This window comes from Caretta caretta, chromosome 4 (assembly GCF_965140235.1).
Source record: "Caretta caretta isolate rCarCar2 chromosome 4, rCarCar1.hap1, whole genome shotgun sequence".
NCBI lineage: Eukaryota > Metazoa > Chordata > Testudines > Cheloniidae > Caretta > Caretta caretta.
The window spans coordinates 33,172,434-33,188,925 of NC_134209.1; the positions used below are offsets into that span (position 1 = coordinate 33,172,434).

At 41.8% G+C, this 16,492-nt stretch overlaps 1 protein-coding gene and 1 long non-coding RNA gene across 3 annotated transcripts in view; one reads left to right on the plus strand and one right to left on the minus strand.

The window, feature by feature from the left end:
• Positions 1–476: 476 nt before the first annotated feature.
• Positions 477–10,880, minus strand: LOC125635388 (uncharacterized). Its single transcript, XR_007356249.2, has 2 exons — positions 10,746–10,880; positions 477–817 (listed from the first exon to the last, which is right to left on the minus strand). It is a non-coding gene; the product is annotated as an uncharacterized LOC125635388 (long non-coding RNA).
• GRID2 (glutamate ionotropic receptor delta type subunit 2) overlaps positions 7,959–16,492 on the plus strand; it is a 1,039,989-nt gene continuing 1,031,455 nt past the window's right edge. The window contains exon 1 of one of the 2 annotated variants that reach the window (XM_048847025.2): positions 7,959–9,069. Coding sequence is in view for 1 of the 2 variants with exons in the window: in XM_048847024.2 (XP_048702981.1) it covers positions 8,982–9,069 (88 nt within the window). In the remaining variant the exon portion in view is untranslated. The remainder of the gene's footprint in view (positions 9,070–16,492) is intronic. The other variant, XM_048847024.2, reaches the window with a different exon arrangement.

Genomic DNA, 16,492 nt, shown 5'->3' on the forward strand with positions numbered 1-16,492 from the left:
CCTCAGGTGTTCTGGTATTAAACCTTAATGCTAACAGGTGAAAACTAGTGGGCTCACATTCTGTCTTGGTTCTGTAGCTTTGCAATTGTGAAAGTCTCCGCTCAAGAAAGGTCAAGGAGCACTCACACAAGTGCATTAGTAAGGGCAGTGTTTAGTGGGTAGGCAGTGGCCTGGAATTAACCCAGGAGAAGTTGGTTCTTTTTCCGGATTTACCACTCCCCTGTTGTGTCACTTTGGGCAAGTTACTCCACTTTGTGTCTTTCCCTTCTTACCCTGTTTCTCTTGTCTATTTAGACTGTGGCAGGGATTGTCCCACTGTGTGTTTTGTACAGTACTTAGCACTGTGACGTTCCAACATTTGGGGCCGCTATGTGCCACTGTAATACTACATGTAATAGTGGTGGGAAAACGTGTACAGCTCCTGCATGTGCTGGCTGATTGTAACCTGTGCTACTAATCTTTCACTTTCATAAGCATCAGATTCTCATGTTTGATTTTATTCTCGAAGAAAATAACACTGTTCCTGATCCCATGCCACCCATCCCAGACAAAAAATAAAATATGTAATTTAGTTTTCATTTTTTAGAATCAGTTAGCCATACGCTGAATGTCTGTTTGTTTTTCTCCCCTGAGTCAATCTGATTACTATGAAAGACAGTGGAAGAGGTAAAGAGTAAGTTCATTCTGGTTCTTGGATGATGATAAATGGTCAAGGCGTGGAGTTTCTGGTTTAATTCCTTCTGACTGGCTTTTCTCTTTTTAAATCTTCACAGTCTCAGCCAGGAGTATAACTGCTCCCCATCTCTCCTCTCAGCAACTATGAGAGAGGCAAAATCAGGTTAGAAGAATCACCATGAAAATGGTTTGCTTCACCTTGACCACTTCCTCTCCCCTTAAACCTCCTCTCCACTCCCATTTTATCCCTTCAGTCATGTGTCACTAAAGGGCCACATCGAGAACTGTTCAGAACAGGATTGCCATGTTCCCTGATCCCACTGTACTGTAACCCTTTATGTTCCTAGAGCCAATTCTTCACTTTCTTCTCCTGGTCCCTTTTACATTTCCCCTCCTTCACTATCTGGTAAACAGGGTCCAATTCACTTGCCCTTCTGCAAATTGCAGTGCCTACACATGCCCTTCACCAATCACTAGTAGGAAGGTTCCTTTTTTCCTTCAATATAAAAGGTCATGGCTCTGTATAAAAGGACCTTAGTTTTTGCCCAACTAGAAGGCAACAACCGTAATCCTGGATCCTCCAGATACAAGGGAAGTGGCCTCTCAGGGCTATTGTTATCAAGAGGCAACAGGGGATGCTGCCTCCTTGTTACCTTGGAGGCAATTAGGCCTACAGATGTGCAAAGATACTTTAGGTGTTGCTCCATTCAGCATTGGAATGCATAACTTAGGAGCCTAAGTTTCTCTGAAAGTCAGTCGGACATAGGCTCCTCGGTCAGGTAAGCATTGAAATGCTGAGCAGTGCAATGACTAAAACACCTTTTAAAAATCCACAGCATAGAGCCAGAGGGGGATGAGTGAACCAAGGGGAAGCAATGGAGGGAAAGGTGAGAGACTTTTGGGAGATGGACCCCAGGGGAAATCTATAGGAGAGGAAGTGAATCTCCAAAAGGTAAGGAAGTGTCGGAGCTGGCTATGCTCCAGAAGGGGGTGGGGGGGGGGAGAGAAGGGGGAGTCCAGGTGGTAAGGAAGGATGCAAGGCAAGAGAAGAGTAGGCAGTGGCATGAGCTTTGGTTCTGCCTCACTCATTCACTGGCCAGGGTACCTAGCTGGGCACATAAGAAGTAACAAGCTGCTCCGTGAAAAGCAGTGAGGTAACATACTCAACCCACATCCAGAGCAAGGGGGTGTAAGAATCACCATTCATTCCCTCGTCTGCTCCTGGGGTGTGCCACTTCTTTCTTGAGTCAGATGGCAAACATGATATTTAGCCCTATATTTTGGCAGGTTTCAGAGTAGCAGCCGTGTTAGTCCGTATCCGCGAAAAGAAAAGGAGTACTTGTGGCACCTTAGAGACTAACTTATGCTCAAATAAATTGTTAGTCTCTAAGGTATCACAAGTACTCCTTTTCTTTTTGCCCTATATATTTGCTTTTGTAGCCTGTGTGTCTTATAAAATCTATCACAGGTTCTCTAAAGTATGCAGTGATGAAGGTACACAGGTCCCTGAAAGCAGGTTGTTTACCCTAAATGTCCCCTCTGCCAGCAAAATATACAACTTTCAGTAACATGACTCAGATATTTGTGTTTTTGGGGGGTTTTTTTCTGTAGTTTTTGTTTGTTTGTTTTGTTTAGATCAGGCCAGGGAAATCTCACTGGCACTAGGCTCTGACAGCACTCTCCAGTAGCTCAAAAGTTTATAAGTAAATTGTGTACAAGGATGGTTCAGGCAACATGGGAGATCTGTGACATTGGAGCTTAAAGTGAGGCAAAATAAATCCACTTCAGCAGCAGGCCCTGTTAATTCACTCTGATAATACTGGTTGCTTTAAGGGTTGATTTTACTCCATAATCACTTTCCAGGTTCAGTGAGGCTAAAGGATGAGGCATAAGCTCTCAAGTAAACTCAATAAGAATGTATTAGAAAAAGCAAAATGCTTTGCAATTTTTTTGCTGTGCGTCTCACTTATTTTCAGAGAATACAAGGTAAATGACGCATGGTGATGGTCTCGTGTGTTTACCTTTAGGATAAGGTTTTAGAGGTAATCAGATGTATTCTGAAGGAAATTCAGTAAAACATATAAATACCCATTTTGTGTTCACTTGCATAAACATCAAAGGAATTCTCTATCCATTCGTATGCATTCACACTTCTAGGTTAGTTAGGGACAGGATGACTTGAGAGATTGACCATGGGATATAATACTTAGCATTTCTGATAGCATTTACCATCATCAGTGCATTCTTAAAAATGAACTAATTGGTCCTCATAGTATTCCTTTCAGAAAAGTAAATATTCGCTTTATACAGGTGGGATGACAGAGGCACAGAGACGGTGTTTGTTTTGTTCAGAGCCAAGATGGAGTCAATGTCTGAGGCACTGTTAGAGTGCAGAAACTCCTGCATCCTACTCCTTTGACTATTAATCCAAACTATCTCTCACAATACAGAGCCTGTTGCCTTGGAATCCGTTCTGGACTGAAGTTATAAGTTGAGAAGTTATTTAGTGGTCTCTGAAATCTATTGGCTAGTGAACAAATGTTCCCTTAACTAAAACCCTTCCAGTTGGACCCCTTGTTTGAAGCAATACCAGACAGACCAAAGACTGACTGACGACATGGAAACTAAACTAATCTCACATCTAGCAGTTTCCCCTTTAAGTCAGGATGCAGAGACACAGGCGGAGCAGTGTGCACTTGCGGCATTATATTCTATGGACAGAACTTCATTTCCAGGACTGTCAATCAGAAACCTTTTGCAAGCACTGTAGACATCTTAAAAAAGAAAGGGATGTGAGGGGACTTTCTGGTCAATTGAATGTAAAGCCTGTAAGACTGGAAATGTTCTATGGTGTGCAGATTGATACGCTGTTCAGTTAACAATATTGTGGTAAATTTGTGAGGCTTTTCATATTTGTTTTACTGTCAAAAGTTTGGATGAATAGTCTTCAGTGCAACAGGCTTTGAAGTTATTTGAACTCTTAAAAATCACATATGAACAATGTTTAAATATTGTAGCAATTAAATAATAGTATATTTAAGAGGAATTAATCTCTAGCTCCTGTCACTGAAATGAGGATTCAGTTCTAAATCCTAAATGGGATTTGCGTAGGCAGGATGCTGCACTTGCCTGGAACTCCATTGAAATGTGGCTTTGCAAGTGTCTGCCTATGTCTATCCAATTAAACATTTGTTACCTTTAGTTTGTGAGGCATGTAATGTCGCAAATGTTAAGAGATTGTGGCTTTATCCGTAACATTACTATATTGTGACAAATCCTGTTACAATGTTGGATGAATATGAAAACAAGCCCATTTTCCTGTGTAGACAGGGAAAATTAACAGTAATTCTGTGACTGTTTGTATTTTTGTCAGGTATTTCCATTTAAAAGATTTTCAAGGAGTCCAAAAAGAAGAGGCCTCACTGAAAAATGAAAACAAATTATATTAAAAGTCTAGAAATAGAAGCTAATCTTTAACAATTGTTGGTGGGTCCTTCTTGCAACTCTCCCATGTTCAGATGGCATCAATAACCATTTGGATATGCCTGTTGTGCATGTGTGATTGATAGTTCCCTTTCAGGATTGATCAGATCTTATTAACCCTGCCCCATAATACGAGACTATTGAGCTACTCTTTGATATAAAGGGCAGTACATTCTGAATTTTGGTGCAAAGGAAATATTGTTTTTCATAGCCAGGGGAATGTTGGAATTCATTGCCACAGAAGGTAATTGAATTAAACATTGTCATCTATTTTTTTTTTTAAACAAAACGGTAACTTCATGATGGTTAAGATTTGTAACTATGCAAGCTATGATTAAAAAAAACCCGGCTAACTGAATATCAAGCTGGTGTCTTGTTCAGGTCAGGAAGGAATATGCTCTCCCGCTGAGTATAGCATTGCTCAGTTGGCTCGGTGCATTATGTTTTTGCCTTCCTCTGAAGCATTATATACTGGACGCTGCCAGAGGCTGGATGTAAGAGCAGATGGACTAATCTAGGATGGATAAATCCTATGTTCTAGCTGTGTGCAGTTCATTAACAAACATTATGAAATATAAAATCTACTGCAGAAATAACGTTTAAATTACTCTTCATTTATGCAAATGTTAATGTTTACTATGTAATTCAGAACTTTCATTATAATGTTCCAGTATTCTAATTACCTTCTAACATGAGCCAACAGAGGGTTATAAATGATTTGTTTCAGTGCTATGTTTAGTTCTTCAGTTACTGCAGAAACTGGTAGAGCTCAGAATTAGGCCAATATGAGACCAAACAGTGTGCATGTGATAGACAGTCAGGATCTAATTGACTAAGTATTCTGCATGGTTAGACCCTTGTTCCTGCATGAGGTCCCACTGACTTCAGTGGCTTTTCGTGCAGGCACAAAGATCCAGATGCATGGAGCAACTGACCCGACTAGATCTCCAGATTTTTTTGAAAGGTTACTGCTTGTATATTAAATAAAGCCGAAGCAAGTCACTTGCAGGCTTAGAGGAGAGAGTTGGAAAAAATTGATGGAGTTTGCCTCCAATGTCTTGCCTACATTAGTTTTGACAAAACATTCCTATCTTTGTTCCACCAGCAGTAGTAATAGTTGGGAGCGCTAGAGTAACCAGGCCATTGCTAACTGCCAGGGTATTAACTGTTGTGTGATCTATCTAGATCCTTGCTGAGCAGGACAGGATGACACGGTGGGTTTGTTTTAATGCTGTCATTTGTCTATGCTAGTGCTCCCACCATCGATGGTAGCAATGGAGCTGATGTGGTAGTAGCAACAATGGGAAATATAGAGGCAAAAAGTCTAATGTAGAAACAGTATGCTTCAGCCACACAGATGTATGCCTGGTTCAAAGTCAAGTCAATGGGCGCCGATTGACTTTTTGTTAGGCTTGGATTAGACCCTGACTGAGTCTGAACTGAAGCAAATTAATAGCATTGCAATGAGCAATTTTCACGTTACTGCAGCAGCATCCATAAAATAATGCGATTACATCTATTTAAACAATTTGTACTTAAAATCTAGACAAAATTTCATGGTCACAGGATGAGTCTCCTACTTCAAAATGAACTTAAAACTTACTTTCTATAAATGCTTGGTGTATGTACATTACGTATCCTCTGACAAATATATTTTATAGGAAACAGTCCTCCAGTACAATATAGTTCAATCTACATATGTAGGTGATAGTGTTTCTTAGTTCAGAAAGGTTTAGCCCTGATTCTTATGCTTTATAGGAATGCATTTTAATTCAATAATGGTTTTTTATAATTCACTAAAGCTTGTTCAAAAGCTAATTCGAATAAACTCAACCCATGATTTTCTCCTCCCAAATTATCAGGAAGTATGCCGTGTGACTTTCTCACATCAGCATTCAAAAATTAACTTTATTACTCTCTTATTACAAGTTTATAAAATGAGTCATACTGCCAAGAATCTAATGAGTCGTTGATCTACAAGCTATGCCTCCTGCCTTACTAAATCGGGACCACAACCTTGAATGGAAGTTGCCCTTAGTGTGGTTAATGTAGGATAGATTTACTAGATGTTTAAGCAATGAGTGAGGACAGCTGACTTCTAGATAAGGCACAAGAATTCTTAACGTTACCTAAAGTACACATTAAAATGAATTTTTCAAAGATTTTCATTACATTTCGTACTCTGCCTACTGTGCACAGTACATAATTAAAGAGTACTGCTCTTATATGTACCCCCTCTGAAGCAAATTAACATTTCTTATGAACTTTGTTCTTTTGTGGGGAAGTAATAATGAGGAAAGTAGTTTCTAAAGTCTCTCTGATTTATTACGAGTTAAGTCAATGCCCAATACATTCGTTTATGCTGTGTGTCAACTGCCATATACAATAAAAACCTTTTTTGTTATTGTTGACAAAGCAAGTCTATCTAATGTGTTCTGTCCTGGGCTTGGAGTGCCCGTAACATACAAATGGTATTCTGTGAGATAGTTTGCTCACTCTTGAGGAGTAACTTCTTCCTCTTTCATTTCCATACTTTCTACTTGCATTTGAATCTCAAAATTTCAACTGACTTATGACTGCCATACTCTAAGGACCCTGTTCAAAGCCCATTTAAGTTGATGGAACAAATGCCATTGACTTCAATACACTTTGGATCTGCCCTAAATCTTCTGAACATCACCATCTGTGGAAGTATGGATCTAAGCAAAGCTACAGTTGCTTGCATATTTTAAATGATCTCACTCCTTAGCAGATGCACTAACGCTTTGATTTTTTTGTCAAGGACTTATTTTTATTTCCTGTGCTAAATCCTTGATTACTTTCTATAAGTAAGCCTATGGGGTGCAGGGAAGGTGAGCTCATAATTTAAAGTAATAACTATTCTCTATTAGAGAACTGAACAAGTCACACATGGAGTAAATCTGGTGATCTTCAGCTAGCTTCTGCCAAAAATATCAATCTGTTATAAAAGTCTCTGCTAAGAAGAGGTCTAGAAATGACACAGAAGGGGTGTTCATAGAGCAATGCTGTGCGTGGGAGTGAAGCTTACACACAGGTTCCTCATTGTGTACTATAAATTGCTTATGCTGAACATAAAATTTATCCTCTTGGATCAGAACAATTCTCCATCTAGTCCACAGGAGCCAATAAGCACGATTCAAAGGAAAGTGCAAGAAACCCTGAAGTGGGCATGTGGGGAATAATATGCCCACAAGAGAAGTTTTGATCTCTCTGTGCCATTGTTTTCCAACAGTGAAATGGGGATAATATACATACTGACCTCAAAGGGTGGATGAGGATTAAACAGTTAAGAATTTTACAATGCTTTGAGAATGAAAAGTGCTACATAAGTGCAAGCTTCCCATGGCTTTTACATTGGCCCTGCCGTGCGGGGAGGGCAATTCACTTTTAAAGTAATTGTGAGTATTCAATCAAAATTGTAGATAATTAAAATAATATAAATAGCTTTCTAGGTCTTTTTATTATTATTATTATTCCTCTGCGACCAGGTGACCCTGATTTTCTTTCTTTCTTTCTTTCCCCTCCCTCCCCTTCAAGCAATGTCCCTGACTCAGTTGTCAAAGACTGGAAAAGCAGGCGTGTCCATCTAGCTTTGAACTTGATACCTGCGGTAGAGTTACAAGGTTAAACAAATGGGGTGGATATTTTTTTTTTCTTTTAAAGGCTGAACATTGCACTTCACAAAAGGTCTTTCCCCCTCCCCTGGTGCATTTTTAGGCTGCATGCGCTCCTGCCTGTCTTCCACTCGGTCCCGGCTGAAGATTTCAAGGAAGATGAGAGCTCTATTTTGCTTCTCCCTTGTATTGCAGATAGGGGGAGGAGGTGGTTATTAGAGAGGAGCCCCCCCCCCCCGCTTTTTCTCCCTCTCTCTAGCTGATAACACTATTTCTCGCTCGCTCTCCTCCTCCCAGGTGATCCATTTCTAGGCAACGTGCTGGCTGGTGCTGGAGCTGCCAGCTCTCTCTGCATCCCACCAGCAAAGCGAGCTCTAAAGCATCCTGCGGACCATCAGCGGCTTCCCTCTGCTTTGCTCCAGGCACTGCTTCTCTGTCTCCTGCCCTGTCCAACCACTACCTTGCGCGACAGACCCAGCACGCTGGGCTTGATTTGCAGATTTCTCCACCAGTTGTGGGAAGCAATTTTTAAGCAGGGGGTGGGGGAAAATCTCTGCATTACTATCTGCATTACCTTGAAGTTCACTTTGTTTTTTGGCCTGGGGGGGCTTTTCCTGCAGGAATCTGGCTTCTAGAACCGGGATTTCCTCTTTACTTGATTCCCCGCTCCTCCTCCTCCTTCCTCACTGAAGGCGAGTTATTTGCTGCGGGCTCCCGGGGTTTGGGGCTCCCGGGCCAAGAGGGTTTTGTGTGTGTGTGTGTGTGTGTATGTGTGTGCGCGCGCGGTGTGTGTGTGTGTGGTGGGTTGGAAGTTGTTGTGCAGGAGCCGGGACTGAGCGGATCCCTGGACCCTGCGGAAGGATGGAGACGGTCTGACGAAGAGAGGCGACTGCTGCCCAGAGAAGCAACCGGGCTGGATGGATTCGCTGCCCGAACTAACAGCAGCTGTGGTCGTGATGCCCAGAAGCCCCCCGAAGTAACGCGGGGCTCTCGCAAAGGAGACGGGCGCCCCAAACCCTGGGCTCTCCCCCCCTCAGAAGCTGTACAGAGGCAATCGGGATTTAAACACTGTTTCGGCATCTCCAACTCCTGGGCTTGCTGCGCTGTCCTTCATTATCCTCCTTGTAAAAAGAGATCTGCTGCTCTTTCTTTAAAGACAACAACAAAAACCTTAAGCCCCAGGAGGACATGGAAGTTTTCTCTCTCATTTTGGTTGTGGTCGTCTGTTGGACTCGAACCTGGGAACCGGCGATTGCAGATTCAATCATACATATAGGTAAGGGGGATGCTGCATTTGCCGGTTACTTTTTTCGAGCTCTCCTTTGCAACCTTCTCTCTCCCATTCTTGCTGTCTTTGCAGTCTCTCGTCCTTCTTGCCATCTTCTGTCCTTCTCTCCTTTTTTACCCTCCCTGTCATTGCTTCCCATAAAGATCTTTGCTCTTCTTCTCCCCCCCCCACCCTTTTTGTTTGTTTCTTTACAGTTGCTCTTTATAAATGGTTCTTGATGGATGAAGTGTGTATTTAAACCTTGAGTTTCGTATCTAGTGGCTTGGAGGGGAGGTTTTTTTGGGGGGGTGGAGGAAAGGAGGGGTAGCGGGAGAGTTCACACCCCCACCTTGTATTTGTCCTTAGCACGAATCCTCCCCCCCCACACACACACACCTTTCCCCGCGACTCACTAATTTGCCCTATCTGGGAACCCCAAAGTATCCCCCCGATGGAGTCTAATAACCCCAGCCACCCCCGCGGCTCCTCGGCGGAACAGGTGGTTTGGCAACGTGAGCTGCTGGGTTTCGCAAAGCAGCTCGCTCTCTGTGTGTGCGCAAGGGGAAGATGTTCCGTTGAGCCCCACCGCTCACCCTTGCTTCCCTCCAGTGTAAGCGGCGCCGCTGCTAGCCCGGCTGCAGGAGGCGCCGCAGCAGCTGCAAGCCGGGGCCGCCGAAGCCCTCTCCGGGAAGGATTCGGAGCCAGCTCCTGTGCAGACGGGGGCGCGGGGTCCAGACGCACCTCCCTCTGCTCCGTCTCCGATCCTGGGGCGGGGGGGGGGGTGCGTGGCGGGGCGTAATTCGAACTCTTTCCCCCGGGCCCGGTCCGGCCCGGTTTTCACGGAGAGGGCAGCAGAGGCGGGTGGGGGGCGTTCCCTCGGCCAGCGCTGTGGCGGAGTTATGGGGGGTGGGGGGAATTAAGGGTGCTGCTGCTGCCCTGGAAGGGGCTAAGGAGCTGCTTGTGGCCCCACCTATTGGCAGCATGATGGCCACACGGGGAGTCCGAGAGCTGGAGGGAGGAAGGCGCTGTGTGTGTGTGTGTGTGTCTGTGATTATTATTCACAGCGCTGTCCGCAGCCAGCTCAAGCTGTAACCCACATTTCTCTCCAGAGAGAGGGGCATAGGGGACGAGAGACAGCTGGATCCCCCTCCATGTGACAGCCCGGCCTGCCAGGGAACAGCCTCCCAGCCTCTCCTCTGCGCGCACGCCCCTGAGGCATAGGTGCCTGTGGTTAAAGGGCATTGTATCCTCCCCGCCAGGGGCCAGCTCGCACTCCCCGGCCTTCCCCGGGGGGCAGGATGTTTGCCTGGAGGGAAGATCTCTCACCCGCCTATCGCTGAGTGATCAGCAAGCCAAACAGGCAGGCGGAACAAGAGCATACAAATGTGGATGCCCGCCTTCAAGGCGGGCAATAAAATAAGAAGCCCAATCCCCCTGCTGGGGTTGGGGGCGGGTGCTTGTTCTCAGGTGTGTGCCGTGCGGGAGCCTCGGTGCCCGTTCACGGGTATGGAAATACAGCTAGAGCTCTGCCTCTGATCCCTTCTTGGCTTCCAGTGCCAGGCCCCTTAGATCCAGGGCGCTCGTCCGCTCTCTGAGGTTGCCTTTGTAAACATGCCTGTCTGTGCAGCAGTGTGTATAGCAGTGAAAATTAAGATCCGAATTTAGGATTCCATTCTTGCACTTACCGCTTTAAAAGCGACACAGCGTAGGGGCAGCTGTCCAACCCTTCATTTAAGATCGCCAGGCGCCCAGCGGCTATCAATTCCCAGGGGCACAGAACTTTACAGGGGTCAAGCCAAATAGCTAGCCTTGACTGGAACCTCCAGTATTCTACCGAGGCAGAGCAATATGCCCTCCTTTTAAAGAGAGAATGGCTTGTTAATTTCTTTGCAAGTTATAAACTGTTAGTCCCTGAGCCTAGTGCTTTTGTTTTTAGGGGCTTATCACTCACTGACAACATCTTAGGGTTTGTCAAGGTGACATCTTTACCGTGTAACAATCATCTACCTGATGAGGGAAAAGTGAATGCACTCTATCCAGTCCTTTTTGTTAAATGATCAGTTGCATGTACTGTAGCTGTTTGGTATAGTACCGAAAGAGAAAATATCTCCTTTCTTCTCTCTGCACCGGTAATTGTTTTCTATTTGTTATCGTTTAAACTTATTTATTTTATCTGGCATATACAACACAAGTATTTACTGCTTCCCTCTTTCTTTAAAGTGCCATTGGTTGGTAGATGCATCAACACAGTAAATCCTCTGGGTGGAGGGGGCGGGGGAACCAAAGTGGTTGCTTCTCACACAATTAATTTGATTTGAAAGACAATTAGTACATTTGACAAGGGGATTAGCTCTTTTTATAGACTGTTTTATGTTGCCATGATACTGGCAAATTTATAATGGTTACACATAGCTCTAAATCGTTTATAATTTAAAATTGAAAATAAATGACCTGTAATTACCAATACTTTAATGTCTAATAGGTCATCAACTAAAACAGGCAATCCTGTAGAACTCAGAGGTGAAAACCATAGTAATACCCAAAATGACCCTTAAATTTTCTGTGTTAGGTTTTGTGAAACCCTAATTTGATTTTTTCCATGTATAGGTAATATTAAGTTACATATAATGTATTTAAGCAAGAATAATGAAAAGCCATTGTCAATTTGAGATGGCATGTGTTTTGGTTTTAATATTTTAAATAACAATAAAGGATGGGGGAGAGAATCAATCAACAAATTATTCTAATACTTGTGGATGGGATTTTCAAAGCCAAAGAAGAGAAGGAAATGTTTACATTCTGGAGTAAAAGTAACACAAAGATGTAATACAGATGCCCTCAGACATTGAGCAGAATAAGCTACTTTCATAATTCTACAATGTTAACATGTTCAAGTGGAAAATATTTCTAATATAGAGAGCCCATGTACAGGGGAGGTTGGGGGAGGAGGGTGAATCTTGAAAAGAAATAGAACTAAAACACTAACCCTTTGTACATGTATTGCTTTATGACTGTATAGACTCCTCGTTATAGTGCGCTAATGGCCTCACTTGACTTCATGTTGAGTATTTGATATATTTACCATAAAAGGTTGTATTTCTGAATGTGTAACTATCCTCCCAGACAGCTCAGCAGACTACCACAACACAAATGGGTACCTAGAATTAGCAAGCTGTGATTAATAAATTGGGGGTGGTGTGGGCAGTTTTTTGCATTATGGAATACGGATTCATTTTTCTCTTCCAAACTAACACCCTTCTTAATTATTCTAGTTGTATTGTACGATTATTTTCAGGGAAAAATCACTCTAGTTTCCAAAATATGTTCCTCTGAATATTGATAGGGCTGTCCATAGTTAATGTTTCTGCTGGTTAAGTATTATAAAGAGGAGATGGCGGTTCAGAAAGACTACATTAAGCATGCTTGTGAAAATGTTGAAATGGATCACCTCTACTGAAATTATCCTTACCCCTACATAAAAGGAGGGGGATATGACATGTCAAAATTATGCAGTTCTGTGTTATGTTGCTTCTCTGAGCCTATGCATTGATTAATTTCATCAGACTCACATTACTTGATTGCTTAGAAGTTTCTAATGATCTGTATGCTGTAGGAAGAACTCGAAAGCCGTGAGCAGAATGGCGATGATACTGTGTTTTATGAGGCTATTAAAAAGTGGCTCTGATTTATGTAGCTCGAAAGCTCCAACGTCTTTGAGATTAGCCACGCTGCCTGCTATTTTCTTCATACATCAGTCGTCCCACACTCTTTACTCCCTAAATACAACAGGAGTTTAGAACGGTGCCTTTAATTAAGCAGGGATTAGGTGGCATTTCTAGTCTTCTGCAAGATTTGTGTACGGTTCATATCTTCTGCCAAGCGTCTTATATTTTGTAATAAGTGCTCACTCCTTTATCTTGGTGTATGTGCACAGTAATATCTCTGTATGTACATGTGTTTATATAATGTATAAATACACAAACACATGCCTGAATCAGATGAAGCAAAGCCCTCTAGGTCAGGTAGCAAATAAAATCTTTATCGTACAAGAGCGCAGGTGTAAAATGTCATTACAATCACTTTAAAGAATAGTGCAGTGCAACTATAGCACTATGTTAACCAGTAAGATTGAAGTATGCAAATGAACTCAAGGTTACTATATATGGTATCTCTCTCAATAATACCAATAATATCCAATAGCATGCTGCTCCTAACTTTTTCCATATCAAGCGGAAAGTTCAAAACACTAATTTGTGTCTTGCAGTTTTTTTTTTAAATAACAGAATTTTATAAAAACAATAATGCACCAAAGCTTTTAGACTGCAAGCTCTTTGCAGCAGGGACTGTCATGTGTTATATGGTAGTCAAGTGCACAGTGGGGTCCCAACCTTGTTGAGGCATGTAGACACGAATGCAATATAAATTTTTAACAATAGAGGGACAACTTGTATATTCAGTGGAGGCATGTCTTTTCTGTTAAGATTTTATGACATCCTTCAAATACCCCTCTCAAACCCTCCTCCCTCCCCCCAAAAAAAATTATGTGGGAAAAGTGAAAAAACTAGAATGGAAGTTTACACAGCCGCATCTCAGGATTTGCTTAATAGAAAGTCTGTGTGGTAGCACCACAAGGAACTTGTATACTATGGAGATCTGTGCCAGCATAAGAATCTGATCAGCCCCCTTGATGGGTGTGCCTTTAGCTTTGTAAGTAAAGTTTTGCGCAAATCTCCTTCGTATAGAACTTGTTTTATATACTTCATAATAAGCTGAGACATTTCTCACTGATACAGTATATCAACATAAGCCCTAGCATTTTGCATACAAACCTTTACTTTTTATTGCTTTCTATGCCCATGTTTCTGCACCTATGTAGTAACTGTTAAATAGATACCGTGACTGATCTTGTGATTAATACAGCCCTTGATAATGATGTATTGTACATTAATAACTAATTAATATTGTAGTCCCAAGAGTATTTCATATTTGTGAAAATGTTTTCTATGGTACAGGAAATAAACAAGCACCTGATGATATGAAAAAACGAGTATTTCAGTAGATCAAAAAAGTCTTCCGTTTTCTGTTCTACACTTCACTATAATTTGCCAGGGTAGCTCTTTTTAACAATGCTATGAAGTCATGAAGTACATAGCATAGCATATGTTTAGCAGATAGTATGTTTTAAAAATATCTGTGAATCTCCTAAATATATTTATTTAATGTCTTTATATGCATTATAGTTGAAATTCTCTTCTAAGAGCTTAGCACTGTTGCGCCCTTTTGGGTCCCTATAATGTATTTTTAATGCTAATTACACTATTCCTAAAAGGGAAAAACTTCTGTGGCATAGTTTATGGCTTGTTGTTGTCGTCTTCTAAGGAAATATTTGCCATTAGGTGTCCCTGCTTTCTGAAGTGTGTTTCTTTGCAGTAACGTAGGGCCTGATCCAAAGCATACTGAAATCACAGGAGTCTGTACTTTGACTCCAGTAGGCTTTGGATCAGGCCCATAGCTGAAGGAGTATGATTTACTCAAAAAACTTAAGTGACTGCTTTTAGTGTCTTTGTGGCTGCTTAAATTGCTTCAGGGTTTTCATACTGTATACAGCTAAACAAACAAGCATCCTATTTCAAATGGCTTTTTAACAAATGTCTAACATGTCAATTGTTGATACTATGTATGCGTGCTTTCAAATGACTAGTTATAGATGTAGAGTCTTTATTCTCATAGTACTATCTCTGAAAATACCGTGGGGGAGGGGAGAGGGAAAGCTCTTATGACTGAGACTGTTCCTGTGTAAATATACCAATTAAGTTTCCTTTAACTTAATGAACAAAGGTTCTCTTCCCCTCCCTCACCTCATGAAGCATGTGGTATTGGCAAGAGGTGACTTTTTTTAAGCTATTAGTTTACTCCCCAGAAAAAGGATTGAATTTACATTATCTGCTGTGACAGCTTATAGAATTTATTGGGAAGCTTTTAAAAATGTGTTTACTAGTTAGTCTTTTCCAGCTGTTTGTACTGTTGATCGTTCTGTTCAGTTGTTTCACCTTATTGTAGCAAATTACATTTTTTTTAACAGTGGCATTGACAAAATAATATGTTTTAAGACAGACAAAATTTACCTTGCTATGGGTTATAATGGTTTCTGGTTTTATGATAAAATTTGTCAAAACACAACTTACCCTAAAATATTAAATACGAAAAGACCAGATGTGTTATATTTTCGGTGTTGCAAATTGAGGGCAGGGGCAATGTCTGAAACATTCCCGATGGATTTTGGGCTATAGACTTGTTATTTTAAATAGAAACAGTTTTTTGGTTTTTTTTATTGGTAAAACCAGAAAATTCATTTACATCATGCTAATAAGATCTACAGATTAACTAGTATTGATATATGGAAAGTGTTAATATGCCAAATGCTATCAGGCCATGTAATGCAAGAGTTCAATAAAGTTAGTTACCTTGTGCCCTTGAAAACATAGGATGTCTTTTTTTTTTTTTAAACCCGTTGAAGTTTTGGACAGTAGAAGGAGCTGATGGTCATCTGAGCTAGTGAAACTGGCAGGATGCTTTCAAAGTCCATATGCACTTCAAGGAATATCCTCCTATCGGATTCTTGCATGTTGACATCCTGATCTCCCTATTGTGTTGCATCTTGGTCCTCAAGGTCCTATCTCCACCCCCCATATAAAGTCCATCAACAGCAACCCTTGCAGGCCACGGTTACTAAAAAATGGCTCTTGATAGTCTTCGCTAACGCTGCCTATGACTTGGCTGCTAACGTAGAGTGGTTCAAGCTGTTACTGACCAGTGTTGCAGAAAGCACTGCAGGGACCAGGTGGAACGTGGGAAGTCTAGCAAGTCATTTCTGACAAGTGTTGAAACAATTACATTATGCTAGCGGCCATGCCATTGTCAACACCAGTTGAGGTAGAACTGAAGTAATCCATGAATTATGAGAATTGTTGACCAGTTTTTAGCACCCTAGAGTAGATTAACCTAGAGGGTGCAGATAAGGAAATAGTTATCTCCCATCCTGCCCGTTAGTGTAAAGGGGAAATGGTTTTTAATCTGACAAGGGAGAGGGTGATAACTTAAATGAAGAGGGAGCGAGGAAATGGCCTCTGTTCTCATCCCCTGTTTTTCAGCTGTCAAAATGCTCCCTTGCATACATATCACCAAAACTCTACCCTGTGATATTCTCTCAGTATGTCTCAGTTTTTACTTAATACATCTGGTTACTCTAGACCAGTAGTTGTGGAGGAGGAGAAAGAGAAAGGGGGAGATTGGCATGGTTCAGAAAAGACCACAATTAGTAATAGTGCCTATGACTTGGACAGTTATTATTACTTTTCTATTTAAATGCCAGATGACCCAGAATAGCATTTTAGGCTGATAATGACATGGAGAAGCATTCAGGTGATGAATA